This window comes from Rissa tridactyla, chromosome W (genome assembly GCF_028500815.1).
Source record: "Rissa tridactyla isolate bRisTri1 chromosome W, bRisTri1.patW.cur.20221130, whole genome shotgun sequence".
Taxonomy (NCBI): Eukaryota; Metazoa; Chordata; class Aves; order Charadriiformes; family Laridae; genus Rissa; species Rissa tridactyla.
The window spans coordinates 447,619-471,434 of record NC_071496.1 but is presented as its reverse complement, the minus strand read 5'-3'; the positions used below and the strand labels follow the sequence as shown (position 1 = coordinate 471,434).

The 23,816-nt window shown below is 48.6% G+C and overlaps 1 protein-coding gene and 1 long non-coding RNA gene across 22 annotated transcripts in view; one reads left to right on the top strand and one right to left on the bottom strand.

Annotated features, from left to right (window-relative positions):
* Positions 1-6,374: 6,374 nt before the first annotated feature.
* Positions 6,375-15,509, bottom strand: LOC128902023 (uncharacterized). Its single transcript, XR_008463589.1, has 4 exons — positions 15,397-15,509; positions 12,130-12,291; positions 9,765-9,896; positions 6,375-9,104 (listed from the first exon to the last, which is right to left on the bottom strand). It is a non-coding gene; the product is annotated as an uncharacterized LOC128902023 (long non-coding RNA).
* LOC128902022 (zinc finger protein 532) overlaps positions 14,410-23,816 on the top strand; it is a 47,426-nt gene continuing 38,019 nt past the window's right edge. For 6 of the 21 annotated variants that reach the window (XR_008463587.1, XR_008463586.1, XM_054184304.1 and 3 more), the window contains exon 1: positions 15,266-15,558. Coding sequence is in view for 9 of the 21 variants with exons in the window: in XM_054184304.1 (XP_054040279.1) it covers positions 15,312-15,558 (247 nt within the window). In the remaining 12 variants the exon portion in view is untranslated. The other 15 variants (XM_054184292.1, XM_054184293.1, XM_054184291.1 and 12 more) reach the window with 15 other exon arrangements.

Genomic DNA, 23,816 nt, shown 5'->3' with positions numbered 1-23,816 from the left:
GATCCTATTTCTAGCAAAAGATAGGAACAGAGGAGCACGAGAGGCTTATAAAAAGAAAGAGCTCAGGTTAAACCATGACACTCCAAAATTAATGGTCTGGAATTCATTTGGTCTGTGGCATTTGGAATTTCACGCCCTTGGCCTTTGCTGACTGTGCTGGCCATGCTCTCCTGTCTGTAGGAGACGGTGCTGGGAGTCAACGCGGCACCAGCTGCCGCTGGCTTTGGGTAGGCATCCTCTGGCATCTTTCTGCCTGGTGGCAAGCCGCCAAAGGACGTCCCTCCCGTCATAAGCAGCGAGACATTCGTATTGTCCTCTATGAGCATCTTTCTCTGCCGGTCCACTTGGTTTTCTGTCTTCTCCGCTTTGTACGAGTTCTGTAGGGCAGAAGGTTTCTCTGCCGAGGAGTTTCTGGAATAGCACTCTGAAATCACGATGCTGTTGGTAGCTTTCATGGGAAGGATTTTACAGTTCTGCCTAGGCCTGTCCTAGTGCTCTGTGACCCATTCGTCACGCGCTGTGGGGCCCTCGGAACAGCTGTTAGGTGGTGAAGGCATCAGGTAGCCAGAATATCATTCTGGAGCTCAGGCTGACCCGAGTTGGAAGTGTTAACTCATGTCACGCCCTGACCTGATTTTGGCGCAGCTGAGATCTGAAACCTTCCGGTGGTGGAGATGATCAGGTGGTGTTCCTGGCTTGCACTGTTTGACACCAGATCACGGAAACCAGTGAGCTTCATCCCTAATGCTGAGGCTGTGGGAAGAGGGATAGCCAAATACCGTGGGTGAAGTTTTATCCTCCGTCTAGTTCAGGTGGTGCATTGGCCTAATGGAGTTTTTCAAGTATTCTTTGCCCAGGGTGAGACGTTCTTTCTCTCACAGTGCAACTGTTTAAACAGCAGGAGGTATCCAAATAGCGCTGTCCTTTCACTTGCTTGAGCCATTTCCTCTTGCCGCCCAGTCAAAGCGCTCTTCGTGTTGGATTGGAGGCTCTTCGTGTTCCATGGAAACGGTAGGAGTGAAATTACCTTCTCTACCTCTGTAAAGCTCTGCAAGCTGCCTCCTCAGTAAAGCAGCCCTTTATCCTGGGAGCCCCTCTGCTGGCTCGGGCTGCAGGAGACCATCTGCGCTGTGACTCCTCGCTAGGAGGTTGCAGGGCCGGGTTTGCTGTCTGGGAAGTTACTGCTTTTGTTCATGCATCGACTACTTCTCCTCATTCTGTCAGCTAATTATAAATAGCTTTGGCAGCTCTCGCACGCATCAAGCTTCAGGGCTGTGTTCACCTTGACACGTGTCCCTGAGCACTGCGAGTACAACGCCTTTCCGTGTTGCTCCTTCCTTGCACGGAGTTTTCATTCAGGCCGAGTAAGATCTGCTCACTTTCTGGAGCCTGGCATTTCGAGACCCAAGGTGTTTGCTATGAACTGGAGATAGGTTTAGGGTATCGGCGGTGGGAGAAGGGCTTGGGAATTTGGGGGTTTGGGTGTTGGTTTGGTTTGTGTTTGGTTTTTCTTTTTAAAGTTTGATCATCCTTTTATTTTAGTAATTGTAATAGTCTAAGAATGGAGCAAGAACACCTCCATGTTGTGGAAATCAAGCAGTTATTAAATTTCTAAGGTACCACTGCTGCAATTCGGTCACACCAGGCTTATTTTAAGAGCTAATAAGAAAACATGCTGCCTCCTGTCCTTGTGGTTGCCACGCACTGGGAGCGTGAGGCCAGGATTTCCACAGCGACCGGCCCTGCACAGCATCCGCAGCGGATGCAGGAGCGACTCGGGCTTCCCCATCCCTGCATCAGGCACAGTCCTTGCAGTCTCTTGCTACCGCCCAGCTGCCATTTCTCAAAGCCAGTTGAAATTAGTATGAAAAGTCTTCAACCTGTTACGCAAATGGCCTCACTGCACCTAAGATCAAACAGCTCTCGGGTGTTTCCTGGGCTCTCTTACCACTTGCTGTGGTCGGTGCTTAGGACTTATGTCACCTCCCTAAAGGTGATGTGGCTCTACGTTCTGATGTCCCATAAGAGGAGGTGTGTTGGGTGTGCGTGGTGGGACAGCACCGGTCACCCTGGGCAGGTGGCACCTCTCCTGTCGATTGCCACGGGGCAGCCCGGAGACCTGGAGGAGCCTGTGCCCCTGGCCGCTGTCACAGAGCTGAAACTGCTCAGATTAATTCCCCTCTCAACGTGCCGGGCTTCAGTGCTGCAGGTTTTTAAAGCGGCCCCAGGGTTCCCTGTTTGCACCCCGTCTTCTTCGTGCCTGTCAGCTTTTCGCCTTTCTTTTCCCTTCCGCTCAATGCCAGCAGTACCCGTGCTGTCTGCCTCGCGCGACCAACTGAGAACCGGTCCGGAAACGTTTAAGAACTGCTTTGAGATTGCCAGAACGTACCAAACTTGAGCATTTTTTTGGCTGTAAGAAGCGTTGCAGCCTTTCAAGGAAGTACAGAGTACGACAGAATACTGATTTGCTGATTCTCAAAGTTTTGCAGGTTTTGCTTTAGGCCTGTTTTGGTGAAATGCAGAAAACTGCCGCAGACTCTGTTGCAGCTGCCAAGAAAACATTTCATTTGAAGCACTCATTAGATTACCAGCTCTGCTTTTAGTGGGAATAATGGGTTCATTTTAATCAGAAAATAGCTGTGCTTCCTATCAAGCCATTTACCTGTCCCGGCAGGCAGAGAGCGGCAGCTGTTTGCCTGGAATGGCAGAAATGATGTGCTGGCTGATGGCGGAGTGGGTTTTGCAGGACAGAAATGGGAGGCAGGACTTGTCACAGGGGAGACTCCCTGCTGGTATCGGTCATTCCGTCTTCACTGGCGTAATCCTGGGGGATAACGCGGTGGCCCCTCATGCTAAAAGAGGCTTTCCTCTGGTGGAATACACAGGAGCGAGCCGTGTGCTGGCTGCGTGCGAGGGATTTTGTTGTCATGTATGTCCTGTAGTGACGGACTCGGGAGGCACAAAACTTGCGCTGGAACTCCCCTTGCTGGGAGAAACCCGCCTGCTTCTGTCAAACACAGCGGGAGAAAAATGCCTGCACAACTGCGTGATTAACAGAGAAACACCAGTGACATACTCGTCCGAGTGCACAGAGCTAATTAAGTCGTGAGCTCTTTTACCTGATGAACCAAAGTGATAAATTAAATCTCCTCCTACCACCTAAAGCCATAAATTCTAAGGATGCTTTTTGAAGACATCTCCAGATTGTTAATAAGTTTAATTCAAAAATTACAGAAATATTTTTGTATTATAACTCTTAGTTCCCTCATACCATGTTTGTTTAATGACGTGAAGTTTATGTGCACAGGTATAGATACAATGTTCGTTGTTTTAAATGGGCCTTAACACAGCGCAGTCTGTTCTCTTAATGAACGCCTGGAGGATGCAATATGAGTTGTAGAGAACTAGAAGTGTATTGCAAACAACCACCAAGCTCTCCTCCTCCTTTCCGTTGTGCTCTGGTTTTTAACTGATGCCCTTTTACGGGATCCACCTCTGAGTTTGTCACTGCTGCTGGAGCATTCACTGAGCAACACCAGCACCGCTCCCGGTGGGAAGCCACGGGACACCTCTAGGTGACCTGCTTCCAGGTTCTTTTTGACGTTCTTTCTCCAGCCATAACTCTTGAGTCCGGCGCTCCGGGGTCAATCACGGGGACTGCACCCGAGTTCCTGCACGAGAGTCTGCGTATCATCCTGCTTCTGGTGGATGGTGAAGGTTTGGAGCTGGGAGCAGCTGCAGGGCTGGAAACATCTGAAGAGCGGAGGATGTTGCTGTCCCTCTTCATGCCGGCTGGTGCAGCTTGACGAGAGGCTGATCTGACGCCCTCCGAGGGGTCTCAGGGGTGCATATAATTGTTGTATGTATGAAAATATCCGTATTCTTCGGGAAAGTTTAAGGGAGCACAGGCATGCTGTTTGAGTGTACCTGGTTCTTGGTGGGCGGTGGAGTACCGACTGCCTGGGACAGAGATTTGCCTTGGCCTTTGGTTGTCACCAGCAGTGACACTGCTGGCACGGGAGCGAGGGGGCAAGGGCAAATCCAGACAGCGAGATGGGAAGAGCGGTGCCGGCACTGGCTGTGCAGAGGTGCAGCACTCTGGGCAGCAGGACGGAAAAGCGGGGGTTTAAAGCTAATTATCATGTGTCTGCCAGGTCAAAATTGGGGGTTGGCTTGTGGTTTGGTGACAGGTATATTCCCTAGAGCTCAACTCTTGCAGGCCTTCCCGGTCCTTGTCAGGTGGTGAGTGGCTGTGAGGAATGAGGGGTTTCACCCTCCGCTCAGTCGTCCTCTTCCCGTCGGCTTCTCTTTTCCTTTCCTCACCCGATGAGACGAGCCGCCTGCTCAGCAGGCCCCGGGTGTGCTGGGATGCCATGCGTCCCCTTACACCTCGTGCGCTCCCGTCATCTCCTTTTTTAAGACAAATAATTGTAACTCCTCACCGCTGCTGCTGGCAATCCAATAATCAGTTCTTGCTTATAAACTCTGACAAACACCACCCCCTCTCTTTTCTGTTTTAGACTGTAAGTTTCCAGAACTGGAAAAGCTCTGCCAGATGCCAAGCAGCAAACTTCCCTTTCCTAACAGAATATGATAGTAAAAAAGGATAAAAGACAGGTTTGTTGTCTGAAGGTTCCCAAGAGAAATAACTGCCCATTCTCCACTAATTCTATTTAAAGTTATTGTCTTTTTAGACTCATTAGTTACAATATTTACATATTGCTATCATCTTGGTGCTAGTCAATAGGTATAATAAAGTTAATATCTAATAATAGCTGTCTTGAGAACGATATTAGTAATACTTGTACATATACAAGTGATACTGAGTCATCAGCGGCAGCAGCTTCTCAAGCGAGCAGATGGTGGCTCTGTAAGAAAACATGTTTCCTCGCCTTACCCCCGGTTTGTTCCCCGGTTGAGCAAAGATGACTCGGGAGTAGCATCTGCCGAGGTAACGTTTCCTGTTAAACTCCATCTGCCTGCCAGAGCTGGAGGTGGTCAAACTATGCTATAGAGAAGGTACAAAATGTATAATTAGAATTTTGATGTATCACAAACTGGAGTTGGTTTTAATTATGTAAGACGGACATTTTTGGACAGCTCTAAGAAGTAATAAAAAGATGCAGTGAGTAGAGAGACGATGCTCAGCAGTTGACTTTGCTACCTAGATTGTTATTTGCGCATATGCAGCGCAAAATGTTAATTTTTGCCTTATCTGAAGCCATGCCATTTCTTGCACGTTGGGCTTGTGTAATTGTTCGTATTGTTCCCCCAGAACGGGGGTGGAGGGAGGCTTTCGGAATGGGTCAGTCCAGTTTCCCGGTGGGGCAGTCCCGGCCCCGCTGCACCCCGACAGCTACCTCTGAAACCTCCTGCTGGTTTCTTGGAAACCTTGCTTTGCTGCCAGAGGAAACACTGGCTGCCTAATGAAGGGCTGGGCCTTTAGGTGGGAACTCAACAGACTGGCTCAAACTGTGCGCTTTCGTATCAAACTTAAATTTTTATTAAACCACTTAATTTCCAGTATGCTTTCAACAGGGTTTGGTTTTTTTTGGCTTGATACTTCCTTAGAAGTATTGCCCAGGCTCACAGCGACTGCGGGACCCCAGGTGAGGATGCGTGGGAGCCTGATTGCCGAGCGGGGAGGGCACAACGCAGGTGTGAAAGGGCGGATTAGCCCCTGCAGACAATGTGTGCGGATGCTGGAGGAGCCGGTGCCCACGACGGGCTCGTAATCTCCCCGAGCAGCCAGCAATTAAACACAATCTAATCGGGGCGGCAGCATGTGTCGGCACACACGGGTATTGTCACTGCTGACAGCGAGGGGTGCCTGACCAACGGGCAATGGTCAGCCACCGCGCTGCGCAGCAAAAACACCCTGGTTTTCTGGAGGGTAACCAGGCCTGAGCAGCCGGGGCGGGGGGCATGCTGCCGCCCCACCTCGTGTCCCACGGGGACAAATACTCTGTCAGCAGGGCCCCTTCCAGTGAGATAACTACCCTCTAGCTGTTTCCTTTATGTGAAACAAACCAAAAGAGCCGCACCACCTGCCCTTTTGCACAAAAGAGGGGAAAGCCTCCAGGGGCTGGGACTCTGGCTCAAAGGAGGCTTTAAAGTGTGCGTTTGGGGGAATGCCAAAGCCCAGTAACGGTTTCAGTTAACTGGCAGGGACAGGAGATGTAGCCTGAGCTCAAGGACTGTCTGTAGCAGACCTCGGCCTCACGGCGGTGGTGGAAGGAATGCAGGCAACAGGCTATTAATGCCAGTGGTTCCTGTTGTTTAAGTCTGCAAACCTGCCACCTTCCTTAAAGTCCCTCTGGGTGATGGCTGCAGACATTTCATTTTCCTTAGAAAACGGTCGGTACAGCGTTTTGAGGAATTTGGATGTCTTCAAACCATTTGCAAAATCATATTTTCTTAAAATAATCACTAGGGAAAATGATGTGTATAAGAGCAAAGCTTATAACAGGCTTGGGGGATTATTTTTTTTTATTAACTGTTTAACATAAATACGAGCTTGCCAATATTTTAAATATTCTGGATTTAATCCAGGGTTTTAACTCAATATATACAGAGTTTAGTACTCAAGTGCAAACTATGCGTGCATTTCTCCCATACCTTATCACAAGTTTTGATCAAAGTTATTTCTGCTTTTGATTTGACTCATCACAGGGGCTGGGTGTCTCTTACTGCTCTTGGACAGCTTTTCACGCGACCTGACACGCTTGTCTGCTTTTCTGACACTTCAGTTCCAGTTTTCTTTCCCCAGCGTCCTGCTGGCTCTGTGCCCCCGTGGCTCCTCGCAGCCCGCACCCCGCAAACACCGAATAATGAGTCACATGAGCCACCGGCCCCGGCCTGGGTGACAGCTTGCTGATCGCTGCGTATTTAAGGTTTTGTTCAGTACAGATCTTTATGGCACAGAAGTTTTCAATACAGAAAGTAGTGTTGTTACACAAACTAAATGGAATTTGTATAATCCTGACTCATCTGCTGTAGCCTTTGGTGGTGATGAATCAGATGTCCTTCCTCCAGCAGGAGACACCAAGTACCAGCACTGAAAGTCTGAGATTGCTTGAGAGACTCCCCGGCTGTGCTGGCTGCAGATCAGCAAGCCGCCTTTATTTTTGTTTTTGCTTCAATTGTAGGAAGAACATCACGGGCAGCTCGAAATCAGCAAGCACAGGCAGGCTGAGCCGCTGCTGACATCCTCAGCCGTGAGGACAGTGTTTCCTGAGGTGAACAGAAGAAAAGTAGCAGAAAAATTGCTCCTGCTGGAAACAAGGCTGCACCGAATTGAGCTGCTTCCAGCTGCAGAGGTTTCTTAATTGACTGCTAGTGGCTTTCAATTAGTTCTTCTGATGACTTGCTTAGAGTCCAGCTCTGGATGTTTTGGAGTCCCCTTTATTCTTATTTTATTACGTGCTTATTCCATTTTACGGGGCAGGCTATGGAAAGGCAGAGTAAAAAGCTGTGCTGCTGCGGGTACCGAGTGCTTGCTTGAACTGCGGAGGGGCAGTCACGCCGTGGGGCTGGTGGCAGCGGGTGGCTGCGTCCCACGAGGAATGGCCTCCTGGACCCCGTCCCCGGCTGTTCCGTGCCAGCCTGCCCAGGAACGTTGCCCGGCAGGCATGTACGAGCACGCTGCGTGTTCTGGGTTGAGTTTCACAAGCTCGCTGGCACTGTGAGACAGCCACACAGTGTCCCCCAGTTCAACAGAAAAGTCTTCCAACATCTGTCAGTGCCCTTCCCAGAGCAGGGCTGTGCCTGTGCCAGTCCACTGCCTGGGTTATCTCAAACAGCATCTTCTTTCACTCCTCAGTTCCTGACTTTAGGAGAAAGCAGCATCTGGAGCACGTGGCCGGTGTTGGCCTCTGCTCACGCAGGTGAGCTGTGGCCCTGAAATGGCAGCAGCGACCAAACCCTGCAGCACATGATGGTGCAGAAAGACAGTGTATACCTAAATGACCATAACTGCTAGCTATTTTCTTTTTATGTATTTTACTCCATTGCTTGAAGCGATGTACTGAGTAGTTTGGTAGGATTATATACTCAACTACACAAAGATTTTTCTATTCTGAGAAAATTCTATTAGATACTGTCTAAAACAGAATTTAAGCGCTGCAAAAATGCTTCCTCTCCTTGTGCAGTTTGTAGGATTCCAGCCTCGAGAGAAGGTGCGTCCAGCGTCAGAAGGTGCCCTGTGGAAATTCCACCCGTGGCTCCTACAGGGAGTCCCTGATGAGGCCACCCATGCCCTGGACCTTGTCAGCGAGTGAGCCAGGGAGTGTTGCACGTGATGTGACGCTTCACGGATATTAGAGTAAAAAATCATCTCCAAACCCCGTGTTTAGGTTCATCTCTCTCCTTTTGCTCACAGCACTGTGTAAATGCAGGTGAACATACAGCGTTCAAATAGCTGTTGATAGCACCATCTGCAAAAGGCTCATGGCTCATTCATTAAGCAGTGGGAGCCAGCACAGCCACAGTCTAATCAGATATTGTATGATGAATAATTCAGAAATAATCCTCGTATACGTGAATAAATATCAGGAGGAAGAAGGAAAAAAACCCACACACGTGGCACGTTAAGGGAACAAACCAGACATTTTTCAATGTCCTAGGCTGATGAGCTTTGTTGTACTGGATGTTAATCAGGCAGGTGGCTAACGCCTGAAGCGAAAGCTGACTGAGGGGGTGCTGGCCCAGCATTTGGAAGGTGTTAGTAAGCGGAAAAGACCATGGTGCTGATGGGAAAATCCATCAGCCTTACGCTTTGCAATATGCACGTGGCCTGTTGTGTAACTTGCTGGTGATGCAGGTGGAGGATGGAGTTTGTGAAGTGACGGCTGGGAAAGCCCAGGTCCAGGCCTGGCCGCCTGCTGGGCTCTCTGTGCCGCTTGGATCAGGCGTGGGGTGTCCTCCTCCTGTGCTCCTTCCCACTGAGCGCCGCGGGTTCCCTGCTGCATGGCCTCGTCCTGCCGCCGCTCCCCGTGTGCGGCCATGGACGGTGCAGCCGTGGCTGCCACGGTGGGGACGGAGCTGCCCCACTGTCACGGTGCCTGTGTCAGCCCCTCGGCTGCAGCTCCTGCCCTTCCCGAGGCCTGGAGGAAGAGGAGGAGAAGGAGGAGGGCTGTTGCCGTTAGATGGTGCTGCGACCTCCAGCACAGCATCACGCCAGCACCTCTAATGTATGGAAGAGTTGAGGTATTGACTGCCACTCCCTTACAGAGCCATTTTAAGCCCACGATCCTGGCTAACTAACCAGGATTTCTTTGGGTAACGGTTAGTTTGCTCTGGCTTGTTAACGGACAAAAAAAAAATAAAAATAATTATTAAGCCCTGTCAAATCCTCCTGGCTGTGTATTATATCTGAACTCAGCATCTCTTCTACAGATGATTAAGAATCTGAGTCTTTTGTTGTTCAAGACATTACTGTATTCTGTTTTTTCCAGCATTTAACATCCTGAGAGTTATTACAGTTTCTCTCTCTTCATGCTATCTGGGCATGGCAAACGTTCACTTTGTAGTTAGAGATTCTCTTCTGCAGAGAGATAACAAGAGTTATCAAGGCCATTAGCCTTTGTCCGAGACGTTCTTTAAATCTGGGGGAAACTGCCTGTTGGGAGACATAGTCCCCTGTTTTGCTGGGGGCACAAGCAGAGACGATGCAGCAGGTACGATCTGAACTCTCCCTGCCACACAGAGACTGCGCTAACGTTACGCTCTTACATTTCCCCTGCCCTGAGACTGCGGATATTTACCTTGGGTTGTATCTACTCCTTAGGCACGCTGCTTTTCCTCCTGTTCCTCTGGTTTCTCTGCAAGACAGATGGTCTTCAAAGCCAAGCAGGGAGACACGGCCAAGGAAGACAGCTCAACGTTGAAGAGAAAATCTGTAGTTAAGAATGGGTTTCAACAGATTTCTCACTTTCTGACCATAAATCTATTTCAGCATCATTTTCAAATATATATGCCCAGATGTAGCAGATATGTAAATATATATGTATTTACGGGTTATACTTGCCCACGTGCGTTTTAACTAGTTTGCTGTGGTCTGCACTTACATTTAAACTGGGCACAAAAGTCCCATTGTTCTGAGCCAGGTGCTGGTTATTTGCGTTGGTAAGCGCCGGTACCAGAGGCAGCAGCAATATAAAACTGGCTGCCGGCTGCTGAGTGTACACCCAACCTGCGAAGGCAGCAACAGGGACCTCTGAAAGAGGCGACCACCGACAGGGGGAAATGTCCCCCGCAGATGGGAGCGGATCCCTGCGCCTCTCCTGCTCCCTCTGTCATGTCCGCTCCCAGTCTGGAGTGCCCAAGGGTTGCTGGGCCTAAAAATCATTGACGGCTTTTCAATACGGAGGAGAAAATCCTGACCAGTCCTGCCTGGTAGTTTTCATAGTGTAACCAGGCCCAACAAGAGACCAACACTGCACCCAGTGATTTATCTTCTCCAGTGGAAAAATGGCTCTAATTTTTTATGTTGCAACATAGGCATTGCCACAAAATCATCACAGAGTTGGACAATTTGCAGATTAAAGGTCCTCTTGCTTCCTAAATTAAGCAGCTATTCATACATTTACGTAAGTGTGGTCTTCATTAACCTTTAATGAGCGGAGTAAAAGTCATTTCACTACCCACCAAATTTAAAACCAACTTGCAAATCACCTTTATTAAATAGTAAGACCTCTCTCATCGGACCAGAGCTTACACTTCAAGGCTTAGGAGTCAGAATAGCTCCGGACACCACCTGCACACCTTTTCTACCACTCTAGTTCTGCTATTACTCACAACAATTCTGTGCTCTTTTTCTGAGCTAATCCCAGTGGAAAATGCAAACTGCATTGCTTCTGCAGAATATTCTGGACAAGAATTACCAAATTATGCCTCCGAAGGCCAGTAGAATTGGCATATCTTTTAATTATTTTAGTTTTAAAAAATGAAAGCTAAAAACCAAGTCATCAGTCCTCAGTTGATTCATTTACTTTTGGAGGACCGGTCAGGCTCCATCCTCCATGGAGCAGCAAACCTGTCCTTGCAGCACTCGCTTGTGATTGCCATTCAAAACCATCCTAGATATTCATTTTTACTTGACCTCGGTAGTAGTTAAGATGTATTTTGAGTCTGGTTATAGATTTCTCCCTACCAAAGTCCTTCATCTTATCTCACGAGATCCCTTTCTTTTAATAAATCCCATCTTTCTAAAGGCAATCCTAGAGCTTTTAGTCCAAAATATAATATGAGACTTATTTTAATAACCAGGAAAGGAAATTGATTTTTTTTTTTGCCTAGAAAATGTCTAGAGACTAGTAATAGGAAGTTTAGTTGTACGCTGGTATTTTTTAATACTGAATGTTTAAATATAGTGATTAAAGTACCATTGCATTCTAAACAGTGATAAAAAGAAAAATATGCATATTGTAAACAAGAAATGCAGGCTTCTGCTCTGATCTTGTGGGTAATACAATATAGGAAATTTTAAGGTGAAAACTAAAAAACCCACTTAAGTAACAGACAGTATTAAGATTTTGCCAAAAGTTGTAAAGCTGTTAGTCTAAAAAAGAAATTTAGGATTGGAAATATGGAATCTGTATTTTACCCTTCTTGCTTAAGCTTAGGGATGCTTCACTAGCCAGGAAGGAAATGTTTTGTTACCGAGTAAAAACAACAAACAAAACTGGGAGAGGACAGAAAGGGCATCATTTATTCTGACATAAAAAAAATTAAATGTAAATTGACCTTATTTTTTGTTGTGTCAATCCACCTGCAAAATTACCTTTGGCCCCAGCACATTTTGAATGTCTAAAAGCTATGTTTGTAGCTAATTATATTTGATACAGTTAAAACTGATTCCTGTACAGAAAGTGTGGCATGAATGCACCACATTTTCGAGTTCTGGATTTCAAGAGCCTTAAAATCCTTAAGAAGTTAAATAATGAAGAAGTGATTATTGCAGATGAGTTCAGCATTCACTGCAGCATCAAAGGGAAAATGTTTTGAATTGGCAGCACTCCTTGCTGACTGCTGGGAAGCAATAGCGGGCTGGTTTTAGGTTTAGCAGGAAAAATAAAAGGTGGGGTTAAAATTCCCAGTTCCTGGAGAATGAAATACCTGGTACATGACCTGATAGCAAAGTTCAGGGCTCTGTCAGTGCAGGCACCCAAGCAATCCCCTCTCAGTTCTGTTCTGGAGTGGAAGTGGAAGGAAAACACTGGTGGTTTCGTTTGTCTTGACTGAGACTCTCCACGGCGAGGCCAGCGGTGTCAGAGGCTTCGCTCCTCGCCACTGCAAAGCCAATGGAGAAAACAGAATCATCTTAAAAAACAGTAATTTCTTCCATCACTGGTTCTAAGGACTACATGGCAGTGTCTGTGGGGGAGTGACCGGGACCTCTGTTTCGGACACTCGTCACCTGACGCAGAAGAGCAGGTCCTGCTCCAGCCTGGGCTGTCAGCTCTGTGTGAGCTGCTGGAGCCCCTCGCTGCGGGGGCACGGGCTCCCCCAGCCCCACCACCCTCTTCCAGCCCTCCCCAGGGCCCTCTCCTTCCCTGCCCGCCGAGAGGGGCCACCACGCCGCATGCATCCACCTGGCTGTGGCGTGGGGAGGAGTACTTTCGCATGGAACCTCCAGGGGTGGAGATCCAGCAGCTGTGGGGAACCGAAACTCTCCTAATTCATGAGTTACATCCTGTACAGCCCCAGCTGCCGGGAGGGGATAAAGCGAGGGACTCCAGTTCCCGCCGCTAGAAATGCTGGAGTAACCCAAAACCAGCCGCTGGCTCCCCAGCAGCTAACCGAAACAGCTTTATCTGCAGGGTCACAGCACTCCTGAAGTGACTTAGGGACCCAATCTCGGTCCTAAGATGTAAGGTCAACATGCTAAAAACCTACTGAAGCCTCACAATGCAGAAGTGACACCGTAGGGATGCTTGCATTGCAATTGCCAGCTATTTTTTGTGTTTGAACTGAAAAGCCATTGGAGGAGAGCTATCAGCCTGGCAGCACTTGTAAATGATACTTAATATTCTCTTAATTTCATTTTTTGAAAGTCAAATACCTAGGGTGACAGAGTTTTTCTGCCATGAAGATGTCAAGGACACCTGACTGGAAGGAAAACAAGTAAATCTGTCTGAAAGGCAGCACACACAAGGGCCTTAGTGCCATGTATAACTTGTGAAACCTATCAACGTTTCAGATACGAATACAAAAGTAGTGGTAGCAGCTGCCATCTTCTTTATGCTATTATGCAAGCCGACCACAGAAACGCAATGTAACAAAACAGCCTGTAGTAGCAGAAAACTACAGAAAACAGCCTGTAGTTCACCTTTTTTATCAAATCAGTTTACTAGTTAATTGGGAAGAAATAGGGAGCTATAAATATTATGACCTGATTCTACAAGACACTTGCAGGATGAGCCCTAGGCTTGTGCGAGCTGAATTTCATGGCCCTTCTTGAACACTGAAACCAGCGCAGACCACAAATCCATTTATTTTTTATATAAATCACCAAATCAATTGATTATATCCAAATTCTATGAACTTGTCAGGCTCACTGATTGCCTCAGCTGGCCGTGGAGTGGTTTGCTGTCATGTGGGTTAACTGGAACAAGTCAGAACTTGGCGTTATCTCAAACAGAATATGTAGTTATTGCTGTATAGCCCGTAGAAAAACACAAGCTTATAGCGTAAACTTGAGAGGGGTGTTACCTATTTAAAGCCATTACTATGATCCAACAAAGTGATTCACGTGCAAAACCGAATTCTAGAGACCATGGTGCACACTTGCAAAACAGGCTGTCCCATGACAGAAAGGGGGCAAATTTCATATTAAAGTCTATAACGACGACATTAAGGCCAGGCTGCTTTGCGTCAAAACAAAAGCCTGTCACCGAAGGCAGCTGGTCGCAAGAGACAACGGCCAAACGGCCGAGCCACCCCCGGGAAGGGCCTCATGGCTTCGCGATGCCCCGTTTCTGTGAGGAGCGACAGCGCCCGTCCAGGGCAAGGCCCTCGGCCGGTATTTCCCGGTGCCGCCCCGGCTCCCGTCCCCGCACCGGGCCCGGGGCCGGCGGGGACAGCCTAGCCCGGGCCGGGCCGGCGGGCCCGCCGCCTCCTTCGCCAGGACGCGGCGGCCCCGCAGCCGAGCCGCACGGCGGGCGGAGCCGCCTGGGCACCGTGTCCTGTCTCCCGCCCTCTGTTGAGCGCGAACGGCGGGGAGCGGCGGCTCTGCCCTCGCTGCGCCGGAGCCTGAGGCGCCCGGGGACCGCGCGGCCCGGCCCGGCGGCCCCCCCGGCGCAGGACCGCGCCGCTGCGGGCAGGGCTCCCGCGGGACCGCGGCGGGCCTGCCCCGTCCCTGCCGGCAGGGCTGCGGTGCGGGCCCGGGGAGGTATCGGGGCCGGCCGCGGGGGCTGCCCTGCACCGGCGGGACCGCCTGCCCCGGCGGCGGAGTGGGGACCCCCCCCCCCTCCGCGCGCTGCGGGAGGCCGCGACCTGCCGGTGGCCGGCCGGCGGAGCGCTCGGCGACAGCGCAGCCCTCCCCGCCCCCGGCACACTCCAGGGAGCCGTTTCACAGGGAATCGCACGGGAGCGTCTCCCCCATCTGTGCAAGCCGAGGCACCCCCACCCCCACCTTCTCCTCAGTCCCGGCAGAGCCTCCCTGCCATTATGTTCCACCACCGCCTGGCCAGGCCGCTCGGCGGGCGGCCGAGGCAGCGCCGACCCTAGCCATGCCCGCCTGAGGCCGCCGGCCGGACCGCGGCGGCCGGCCCGCAGCAGGTGTGTTTGCATGGGGGAGCGCCGTTTGCATGCGGTGGGGGTCGCCTCGCCCGGCCCCGCCGCGCCGCGGGCAGCCTGCGGCGGAGCGGCCTGCCGGGCCTGCTCGGCGCGCCGCGGGTCGGGGCGCTGACAGGGCGGCGGCTGCCGCACGCCCGCGCCCACCCGAGCACCGCCAGGGCCGGCGGCTTCGGGGCGGGGGGCGCATCGCTCGACCGTGGCCTCCTCCCCCCTTCCCCCGGTCGGCCGGAGGGGCCGCGGCCTCCCCGCCCGTGGCGGGGCCGTTCTCCCCGCCGGGGCCCGCTCGGTAGGGCCGACCCCGGGCCCGGCACGGGGGAGGGGAAGGCGGGCGCCGCGCCGAGGGGAGGGGGCCGCCGTCCGGCGGCGAGGTGCCCGCGGCGGTGGCCCGCAGAGGCGGGAGCGGCCCGCCCGGGCTGCGGGGCTGAGGGAGGGCCGGCAGCGGCCGCCTGTGCCGAGGAGACGGAGCTGAGGCAGCGGAAGAACATGGTCGTTTTCCCCAGAACGGGGTGGGGATGAGGGATGTGGAGAAAGTGCCAGATCCGAGCCGTCTCCGCGGGGAAGGGGGGGCGAGGGGTTGTGCCCGAGACCTCTGCTCACAGTTACAGGTGCAGCCCGCAGCGCTGAGGGCCGGCCGGCGGGGCCGAGCCTGGCAGCCGGCTTGGAGGAGAGCCGTGCTGAGGAGCCATCGCACGGCAGAGCCCGCAGAGGATGGGGCCGGGCGCGTAGGCGGAGGTAGTGGCTGGTTTTGCCAGTGCCAGGGTGAGTAGCCACAGAGGAGCCGGGTGAGCAGCGCCTGGGCCGGGGGCGACCGGCGGCCCCGCAGCCCGAAGGCCCTGGGTGGCAGGGAGGAAAGGGGGAGCGGGCCAGGAGCAAGGCTGCCGTGGGCCAAGGCGGGTGCAGGGCCCTCTGGAGGGACCGAGGCCCCGCAGGGAGCCGTGACCTCGGCGAGGAGCCGCCCGGAGCCGGGCGTGGGGCCGAGGGCAGGCTGCGCCCAGCAGCCATCTTTGCGGGGTGCCCGGGCCTCCCCCGCGGCGTGGGCAGGCGGGGGGGGCTGCAGCCTGCCGCTTTGCAGTGCCTCAAGGATAGTTGAATAGCAAGGAAAAAAAAAAAAAAAAGAAAAAAAAAAGAAAAGAGCTCAGCAGCCAGCTCGGTGCTGCGAGGAGGGGGCAAAGGAACTATTTTGCAGGCATCTCTCTGCTGCGGAAATGGATTTCTTGAGGGGAGGGAGGCGCGCCTGCGGGCGATCTCGGTAGCAGCGCTGTGCAGAGAGCAGAAAATGCCACCCGGGCGGCCCCAGAGGCGGCGAGGAGTGGGGAGGGCGGCCGGGAGAAGCGCTGGATGGGCCGCCCCACGGCCACGGGCGTGAGGGGGCCGATGTGGCGGCGGTGGGCAGCCGCCCCGTGTGCTGAGGGGGGCAGAGAGGGGGGAGCAGGCTGTCTCCCAGGGCTGTGGCCGAGCCTGCCTGGTGCTGCAAGAGAGATCCTGTGAGGATTTTTATTGCGGTCTCTTTGTTAGCTACAGACAGGCACGCACACACTCCCAGCTTTCAGCCAGGTTGTGGGAGGTAAGTGGGGGGGGGGGGGAAGAAGGGAGCGTGTGGGGCGGCTCTGGGGAGCAAGGGGGCTGCGCGGGCCGGGCAGGAGGGCAGCAGGGGCACAGGGCCGCCGCTGGCCCCGCCGCCACTGAAAAAACAGCCCCTGCGATTTCCAGGGACTTGTTGGCAACTCAGCGAGGGTTGCCATAGCTTTTTATGTAGGGTGACCAGAACCGGCTGGAACTGGTTTGAGGCAGATCAGCTCCTGAACACAATGCAGTCACTGAGCTACTACAGTGGGATAGCTTCCTCCCTTCATGGCAGCCAAAAGCAGAGGAGCTTGCAGAAAGATACCATCCCAAAACAGTATGTGAATGCACACTTTAGACACACAGCACTGGTATGTGGCTAATATAGTCATAAAGGATTCTGTATATAAATGTACATATTTGCAGTAACTGAGATTACTTTGGCTTTTCGTGCCTTTTTATGCTTAAGGAATGGGCAAGAGCTGAGATTTATGACCCTTATTAAAATATTTTTGCTTTGCAAGGGTGGGACACTGGTTATGCAGTCTATTTTAAAACTAAACTAAATAAAATTGATTGAATGATTTGTAATTGTAGTTATGCTTGTGACTGAAGAATGCTGCTTTGCATGCTGTTTTATTTACAGGGTGCTGTCTTGTGGTTTTCTTCTTCAGGAGACGTTAAGTGTGTGTGGGGGGGTGTCGTGCCTTTCTCTAAGGCCAAAAGGAAACAATATTGTTGTAGAATTGTGCATAAAAGCATTGCAAAGATGCTGTAAGGCATATCCGTTTTCCCTTTTTTTTTTTTTTCTTTTTTCCTTGTAGGCCTATTGATTGGGGCTGCCTTTAACCCTTTCATATTTGCAGAGGTAATGCATCTGTGGCAGTAACTGAGCATTGGCTAAAAAAATCTTTCAAAGGTCAAGGTTCACAAGGTGAGATGTGGTGTTTTGGGTATGAATATAACAATAGCATGAAGGTACATGTATGTGAAAAGTAAACCTGGCTCCTGATTGCACGCTTGGCACACTAGTAAGGAGACAATTGTTTAAGTGTTACTAAAGAAATGCTATTAACGTCCTCCAGTTTTAATAGGATTAAAGCTATTATTTGTAAAGACGGATATCTTAGCTAAATACAGTATTATCATTGAAATATCTTATAGCCAGATAGACGGTTTTTCACAATGCGGTGATATAGAATAGGCCTCTGAGTGACAATCATAAATTGTGAACCACATGGCAGTGAACTGTTCTGTGTTGTTTTACAGCATTGCACATTCAGAATTTGTTGCCTAATTATTTAAAGGTTGCTTGTTTGGACATATCTGAGTAACCCAATGCTTAATTCTGAATTAAGGTCTTCAGTGTTAAACGTGTACTTAATATAGCCTACATGGAAAAAAAACAACCCAGGAAATAAATAGTATGGACGGTGTTTCTTAAACTGTTGTAACCTAGGGAGGATTTTGCAGCAGCCAAGTGGAAAGATGTATTTTAGAGGTTTGATGGAGCTCCAGTGGGTTATTAGTGGCATGAATTATAATATTGTGCAGTAATGAAATAAGAATAGGAAACCAGATGGGCAGTGCATCAGCTCCTGAGGGATGACTACTTTTAACTCAAAGCAATAGATAATGGATAGGATTATTTTTTTTCCCCCTTATCTAAAAAAATAAATGTGTACTTTGAGTTGGCATTTGTATCTTATAGTGAAAGCTGAAGGATTCAGAGAGAGGGCGAGGGAGAGAGAGAAGAAAGCAGTAATGAATATAGCAAAGGGAAGAACAAAGGCTGTTAGAGCTTACACATTGGAACACTAAACATTTTGCCTTGGGGATTCTTTTGCTAGAACTGTTACTTCCTATAACAGGAAATCAGCAACTCTAGAATCTTATCCAGTATGATTTTTGAAAAACCTGACCAGTCCCGGCTGTGTTAGCTGGTTTGGTAATCTACAATCAAGAAAAATATGGAAGCAAAACACTGAAAATGTTCTGTTCTAGTGTGCAATGAGGGTCTTTATCCTCTGTGCTCAGCAGAATAAAGTAGAGGGTCTTAAAAGCCTTGAGAGGTTGTGGATATTGGGTAAGTTGTATGGTGGCTGATGATAGGCAGGGCGCCTGCATCAGAGAGTGACAATACAAGGGAACCTTTTCATTTCTGACTGCAGTAGATTACGTAAGGTATTTAGATACTAATTGTAGAAAAGCGAAAATAGCATGCTGATGTTTAGCCTGAAATTACGGTTTTGTGCTTTTTAATACAGCTACAATGTGTTGTTTCTCAGATTTGATAGGGCAGTAAACAGCTTATGTGCCTAACATTACTGTGCTGACTTCTGTTCATATTTTTCATAATTTGGATGCAGAGGTTCTATATTTGACTATAGACACCCATAGCAAAATTATGCTTGCAAACATGAATTCTTGTTGCATGATAGGAATAGTATCTATTGCTGATGATGATGCATGTTCTTTTCAAAGTGTCAGCTAAAATTCATGTGTTACATGAGAGCACCTCTTCGATTTATTTTTTCTCTCTACCAGAATAGTAAGCAATTTTAAAATTGTAATTTCTTGAATCGTCACGGAATTCAATGTGTCTGCTTTGTTTGGATTTTTGAACATGATCTGTACTATGAATTTGTATTTTTAGCAAAGGAGGTTTTGAATTTGCAGGGATTTTTGTAGGCTGTAAGATGAGAAACCTGAATAGATGCTGGAGTCCGCAGTGTTCTTGGTGAGTTTTATTTTTATAGTCTAATAATATTTGTAAGTGCTCTTCACCAGGAGATTCTGATTTTGCACGTAGGCCAGCTTTCCAGCAGAAAGTGCTGCTTAATGCTGGGGCGTTGGTCCTCTGTATCAGTAATCATGATCTCATTTTGCACTGAGGCTTGTTTCGGGTAGTTGATCTTGAGAATGAGGGTAATGGTTTATCAAATTCCAAGCCTCTTTTGAATTAATTAACTGACTTTGGTTTTCTTAGAAGTGTGAACGGGTGGTTAACATATAAATATGCATACAGATTGCTGGGAATGTATGTTTAAAAAAACAACAAAACAAAGCGTGTCCCTAACGTTTTAGGGCCTGTTTGTTGCAAGTGTTGCCCAGGCGGGCCCTGCCGGACTGGGAGTGCTCTCACCGAGATTGTCTGCAGCTGCTTCACGCTGGTTTTGAGCGAGAATTGCCATCCACTGAAAAAAAAAGTACATTAAAGAAAATGGGCAGGAAGCAAGTGTCATTTAGAATGTCACTCAAATTTGCATTAAATAGGGAATCTCAAGATCCTATTCATTATTGTTGTACATCTGGATTATTCACGTGTTATTGTCCCAGCCCATTTTACATACAGAAGTACAAAATTAAGCCAATTTTATAATTCATTTTTAAGTCAAGTGCACAAAGAACGGTATGGGGATTTACCTGCTTTTCATTGGTTCATCTCCATTTTGTGAGAAATTCAGGAAGTTGCTAGGCCCAAAACCTCTCAATAGGTATAGGTAGTTTTCATTTGGCCAGCTGTGGATAGAGATGGTCTGTTCAGCTCCATACGGTGTGGTATGCCTTGCCTGTGTGTTAAAATATGCCTTTTCTTTTTGCCAGCCAAAGGCTGGTAATAGTGAGCTTTGAACCAGTTGCATGTGGTTCTCTTTAAACTGTGCTAGAGGTAGGTCAGTGGTGGTGTGAGAAGAGGAAACGGACAGACTTCACACACCTTCTCTTTCCATTCCTGTTTTCTCCTACCCAAAGAGAACTTGAGATACCCATTTTGCAAAAAAATAAGAACAGAAATGGAGGAGTTAGACTGCAAGATGAGGTTTCTAAGGAGTCATAAACTACAAGTAATTCTATTTTGGCTGTCAGAAAAACCCTGTGGAAATTTGTTTAAGAAAACAAAACAAAAATTTGCAGAGCTGTCTTTACTTAATTATACCTATTGCAGGGTGAAAGCGTTCGTCTTTTAACAGATCAGATAAGAAGGATCCGTAATCAGGTGTAGGATCTGGTAGAAAAGAGGACAAGACAGTTATCAATGTTTTGAAAATGGTGGTAACATGCTTACAGTTGTAAAACAACTCAGGCTTCTTTTCATAGAATGATAGAATTGGTAGGGTTGGAAGGGACCTTAAAGATCATCTAGTTCCAACCCCCCTGCCATGGGCAGGGACATCTCCCACTAGATCAGGTTGCTCAGAGCCCCATCCACCCTGGCCTTAAAAACTTCCACTTCTCTGAGCAACCTGTTCCAGTGTCTCACCACCCTCATGGTGGAGAACTTCTTCCTAACATCCAGTCTGAATCGTCCTATCTCTAGTTTTAATCCATTCCCTCTAGTCCTACCATTACCCGACATCCTAAAAAGTCCCTCCCCAGCTTTCTTATAGGTCCCCTTAAGATACTGGCAGGCCACTGTAAGGTCTCCTCGGAGCCTTCTTTTCTCCAGACTGAACAACCCCAACTCTCTCAGTCTGTCCCCATAGAAGAGGTGCTCCAGCCCTCTGATCATCCTCGTGGCCCTTCTCTGGGCACGCTCCAGCACGCCTATATCTCTCTTGTAGTGTGGGCTCCAGAATTGGACGCAGTACTCCAGGTGGGGTCTCACGAGAGTGGAGTAGAGGGGGAGAATCACCTCCCTCGACCTGCTGGCCATGCTTCTCCTGGTGCAGCCCAGGATACGATTGGCTTTCTGGGCTGCTAGTGCACACTGAGGGCTCATGTGGAGCCTCTCGTCCACGAGCACCGCCAAGTCCTTTTCTTCAGGGGGATATCTCACTTGTTGGTTTGGCATGGCTTGGTGATCCATAAGTGCAGAACTCGGCTAAGTGATAGGCACAAATAGCACTTTGCCATACCTCACGTTAAAGACTTTGAATAAGAGATTCCTCTGCAGAGATCTTGTGTTCCTAAGGCTCAAAACTTGAATCCATGGGCAAACCAATTGGAAAAAAGTTTTGTCTGTATGAATTAGCAGCAAAAAAGGCAGCATTAGTCTGGCTGCAACTGCATCTGTATTCTGTGCATGGCGATAAGTATCATCCTCGTGGCCTCTGGGGACTCCCAAATTGTTTTGTTTACCAGGAGAAGACAATGTGCGTACACGCGCACTGTAGGTCTGTCTCTGTGCCAGCTTACAGCAATACACTGTGAACGTCATGCAAGTGCTGTTCAGTATCTTCATGATATTTTCCACGACTTCCATCTTCTGCCACCCCAAATGTAATTTGCTGCCATTGCTTTCATTCCTGGGGTATGTGGTTTTGAACTTCCAAAATTTATGTGGAAGACACTCATGAATTGAAAAATTAAAAATATTGTAAACAATTACAACCAAACTGCACTTTTATTCAAATCAACAGAATACACCTGGTAATGCATCGACTTTGGTGGGTTTATTGCTTGCTTGTTTCCAGCATTTGCTAGTTTAAAACAACTCTTGCAGGCAGTGTGTGGATTAACAGGCTTCTGTGGTATTTTAGAACTAGATGAGTAAGAGTAGAATGAGTGGAGGAATGGGTTAGTTAAATAATTTTTTATAATTTTGTAAATAGTCTAGCAATTATTCTAAAAGAATATCGTCTTTTGTGTGTAATACTGAACAGTATTTTGGATTAATAGTTGAGAAAGATTGGTGTTCAAGGTTTTTTCCCTCCTTATAGCATCCAGATTTGTTTATAGCATCCTAATTGCACAGCTCGCATGAAAGTAGATCAAAGTCAAATGTGAACTGGTACCGTCTGCTGGGGGGACGGGCCACAGAGGCAGCCTGGTAAATCCCCACCACTAGCTGAGGTTTGTGTAGCTTCTTACCCTGTCCCAGTTGCAGAATGTTCCACCTGACCGTGGTGTGAGCCGGACTGTGCTCTGCATCAGCAGCCTATGGGCAGTGGTTTCACAAGCTTCCGTGGCTTGTTCCGTTCGATGGTGCACTCTGAAAATGCATTTCGATATTGTCGTAAGTGGGCAGTAAGGCAAGGGAACGGGAGCAGGTCTGAATGCTAATAAATGGTTTAAATCTGTTTTACTGTGAGGGCGGTGAAATGCTGGAGCATGTTGCCTTGAGAGGTTTTGGCGTCTCCGTCTTTGGAAGCACTCAGCACCTGACTGGGCAGGGTCCTGAAGGTCCTGCGGTAGCTGCCCCTGCTTTGCGCAGGGAGGTTGGAGTTCCAGAGGTCGCCTTCAACCTCAGCTATTCTGAGATTGGGAGAAATGCCCGTAGAAAACTTTTTTGGGCAAGTAAAGAGTGAATTCTGAAATTCTCCTGAAACTCGCAACAGCGAGGTTAGTGCATTGAGTGGGAAAAAAAAAAGTGAAAAAATTTAAGACTTGAAATACTGGGCTAACACCCTCCACAGCTTTTTTGAGGGGGAAGAGGGAGGTACAATGTTCTCTTAGAAAACCAGAAGTGCAAATTCAGATTTCTCTTGCTCATTGAGGCCTGTGCATGGAGGGAAATTGGATTTTTCTTTTTTCTTTTTTTTTTTTTTTTTAAAGGCAGATAGGTACAGTGTATATAATGTTGCAATATCAGATTGGTTGGTATAAATTTTAACTGTAAAACACCCCATACTTCACAAAGACGTTTACATAAGGACTGGCATGACCTTATTGATACTATGGATTGTAAATAAGACCTTTATCCTAAGAAATCAAAATGCTGTGTATTATGAAAGTTGTATTTCTGGAAGCAGGAATCTACCTGAGTTTTGCGACAGTAACAAGTCATGGGACCTTTGGTATGCGAAAAGGAACCTGTATTTTATGTGACTGTGATAGACGTTGCTGATTGTGGTTAAAGTGGCCTCTTGCGTATCGTATTTGCCCGCTGTGTGTTTCAAACCACACCGAGTTGTGATTCGAGATGTGGTTCTCGTTTCCTGAAGAAGGTTTGGTGGTTGAATTAGCGTACTGCGTTTGCCTGTCTTTCAGATACTTAGCTTTCAAAGTAAGTAATCAGTAGGTTTAGTCAGGCATAATTACTAATACATGTTGAATAACTAATGAACTGCACATAATCTGTGTATTAGGCTGATGTTTGCCTAATGTTAGGATACATACTACTGTAATGCTGATTGAATCACTTCAGTCTCTACCTGATGAAATTTCTTGGCATAACAATACAGAAACTAAAAAAACCCCAAAATATGCTTTTATGCTCATTAGGCTGGTATTACTCCCCGTGTAGGCATTTTATTCCAGAATGAGGATGATGTTATTTAGGCATCACTACTCATGTTTTTGGAAGTGGGGTAATTATACCAGATTATCAGAATTTTGTTCTGGAATAGTGTGTCTAACTGGGAATTTATACCAGTCTAACTTTAACAGAATAATTGTTATATATGGTTACACCAGAAGTATTCTTCCAGAATCAAGACATTACCATGTGCTAGGCACTGAAAAGTGGTGTCTCAATGCTCTTGTTTTCACAGTACTGAAGAGAACTGATTTTC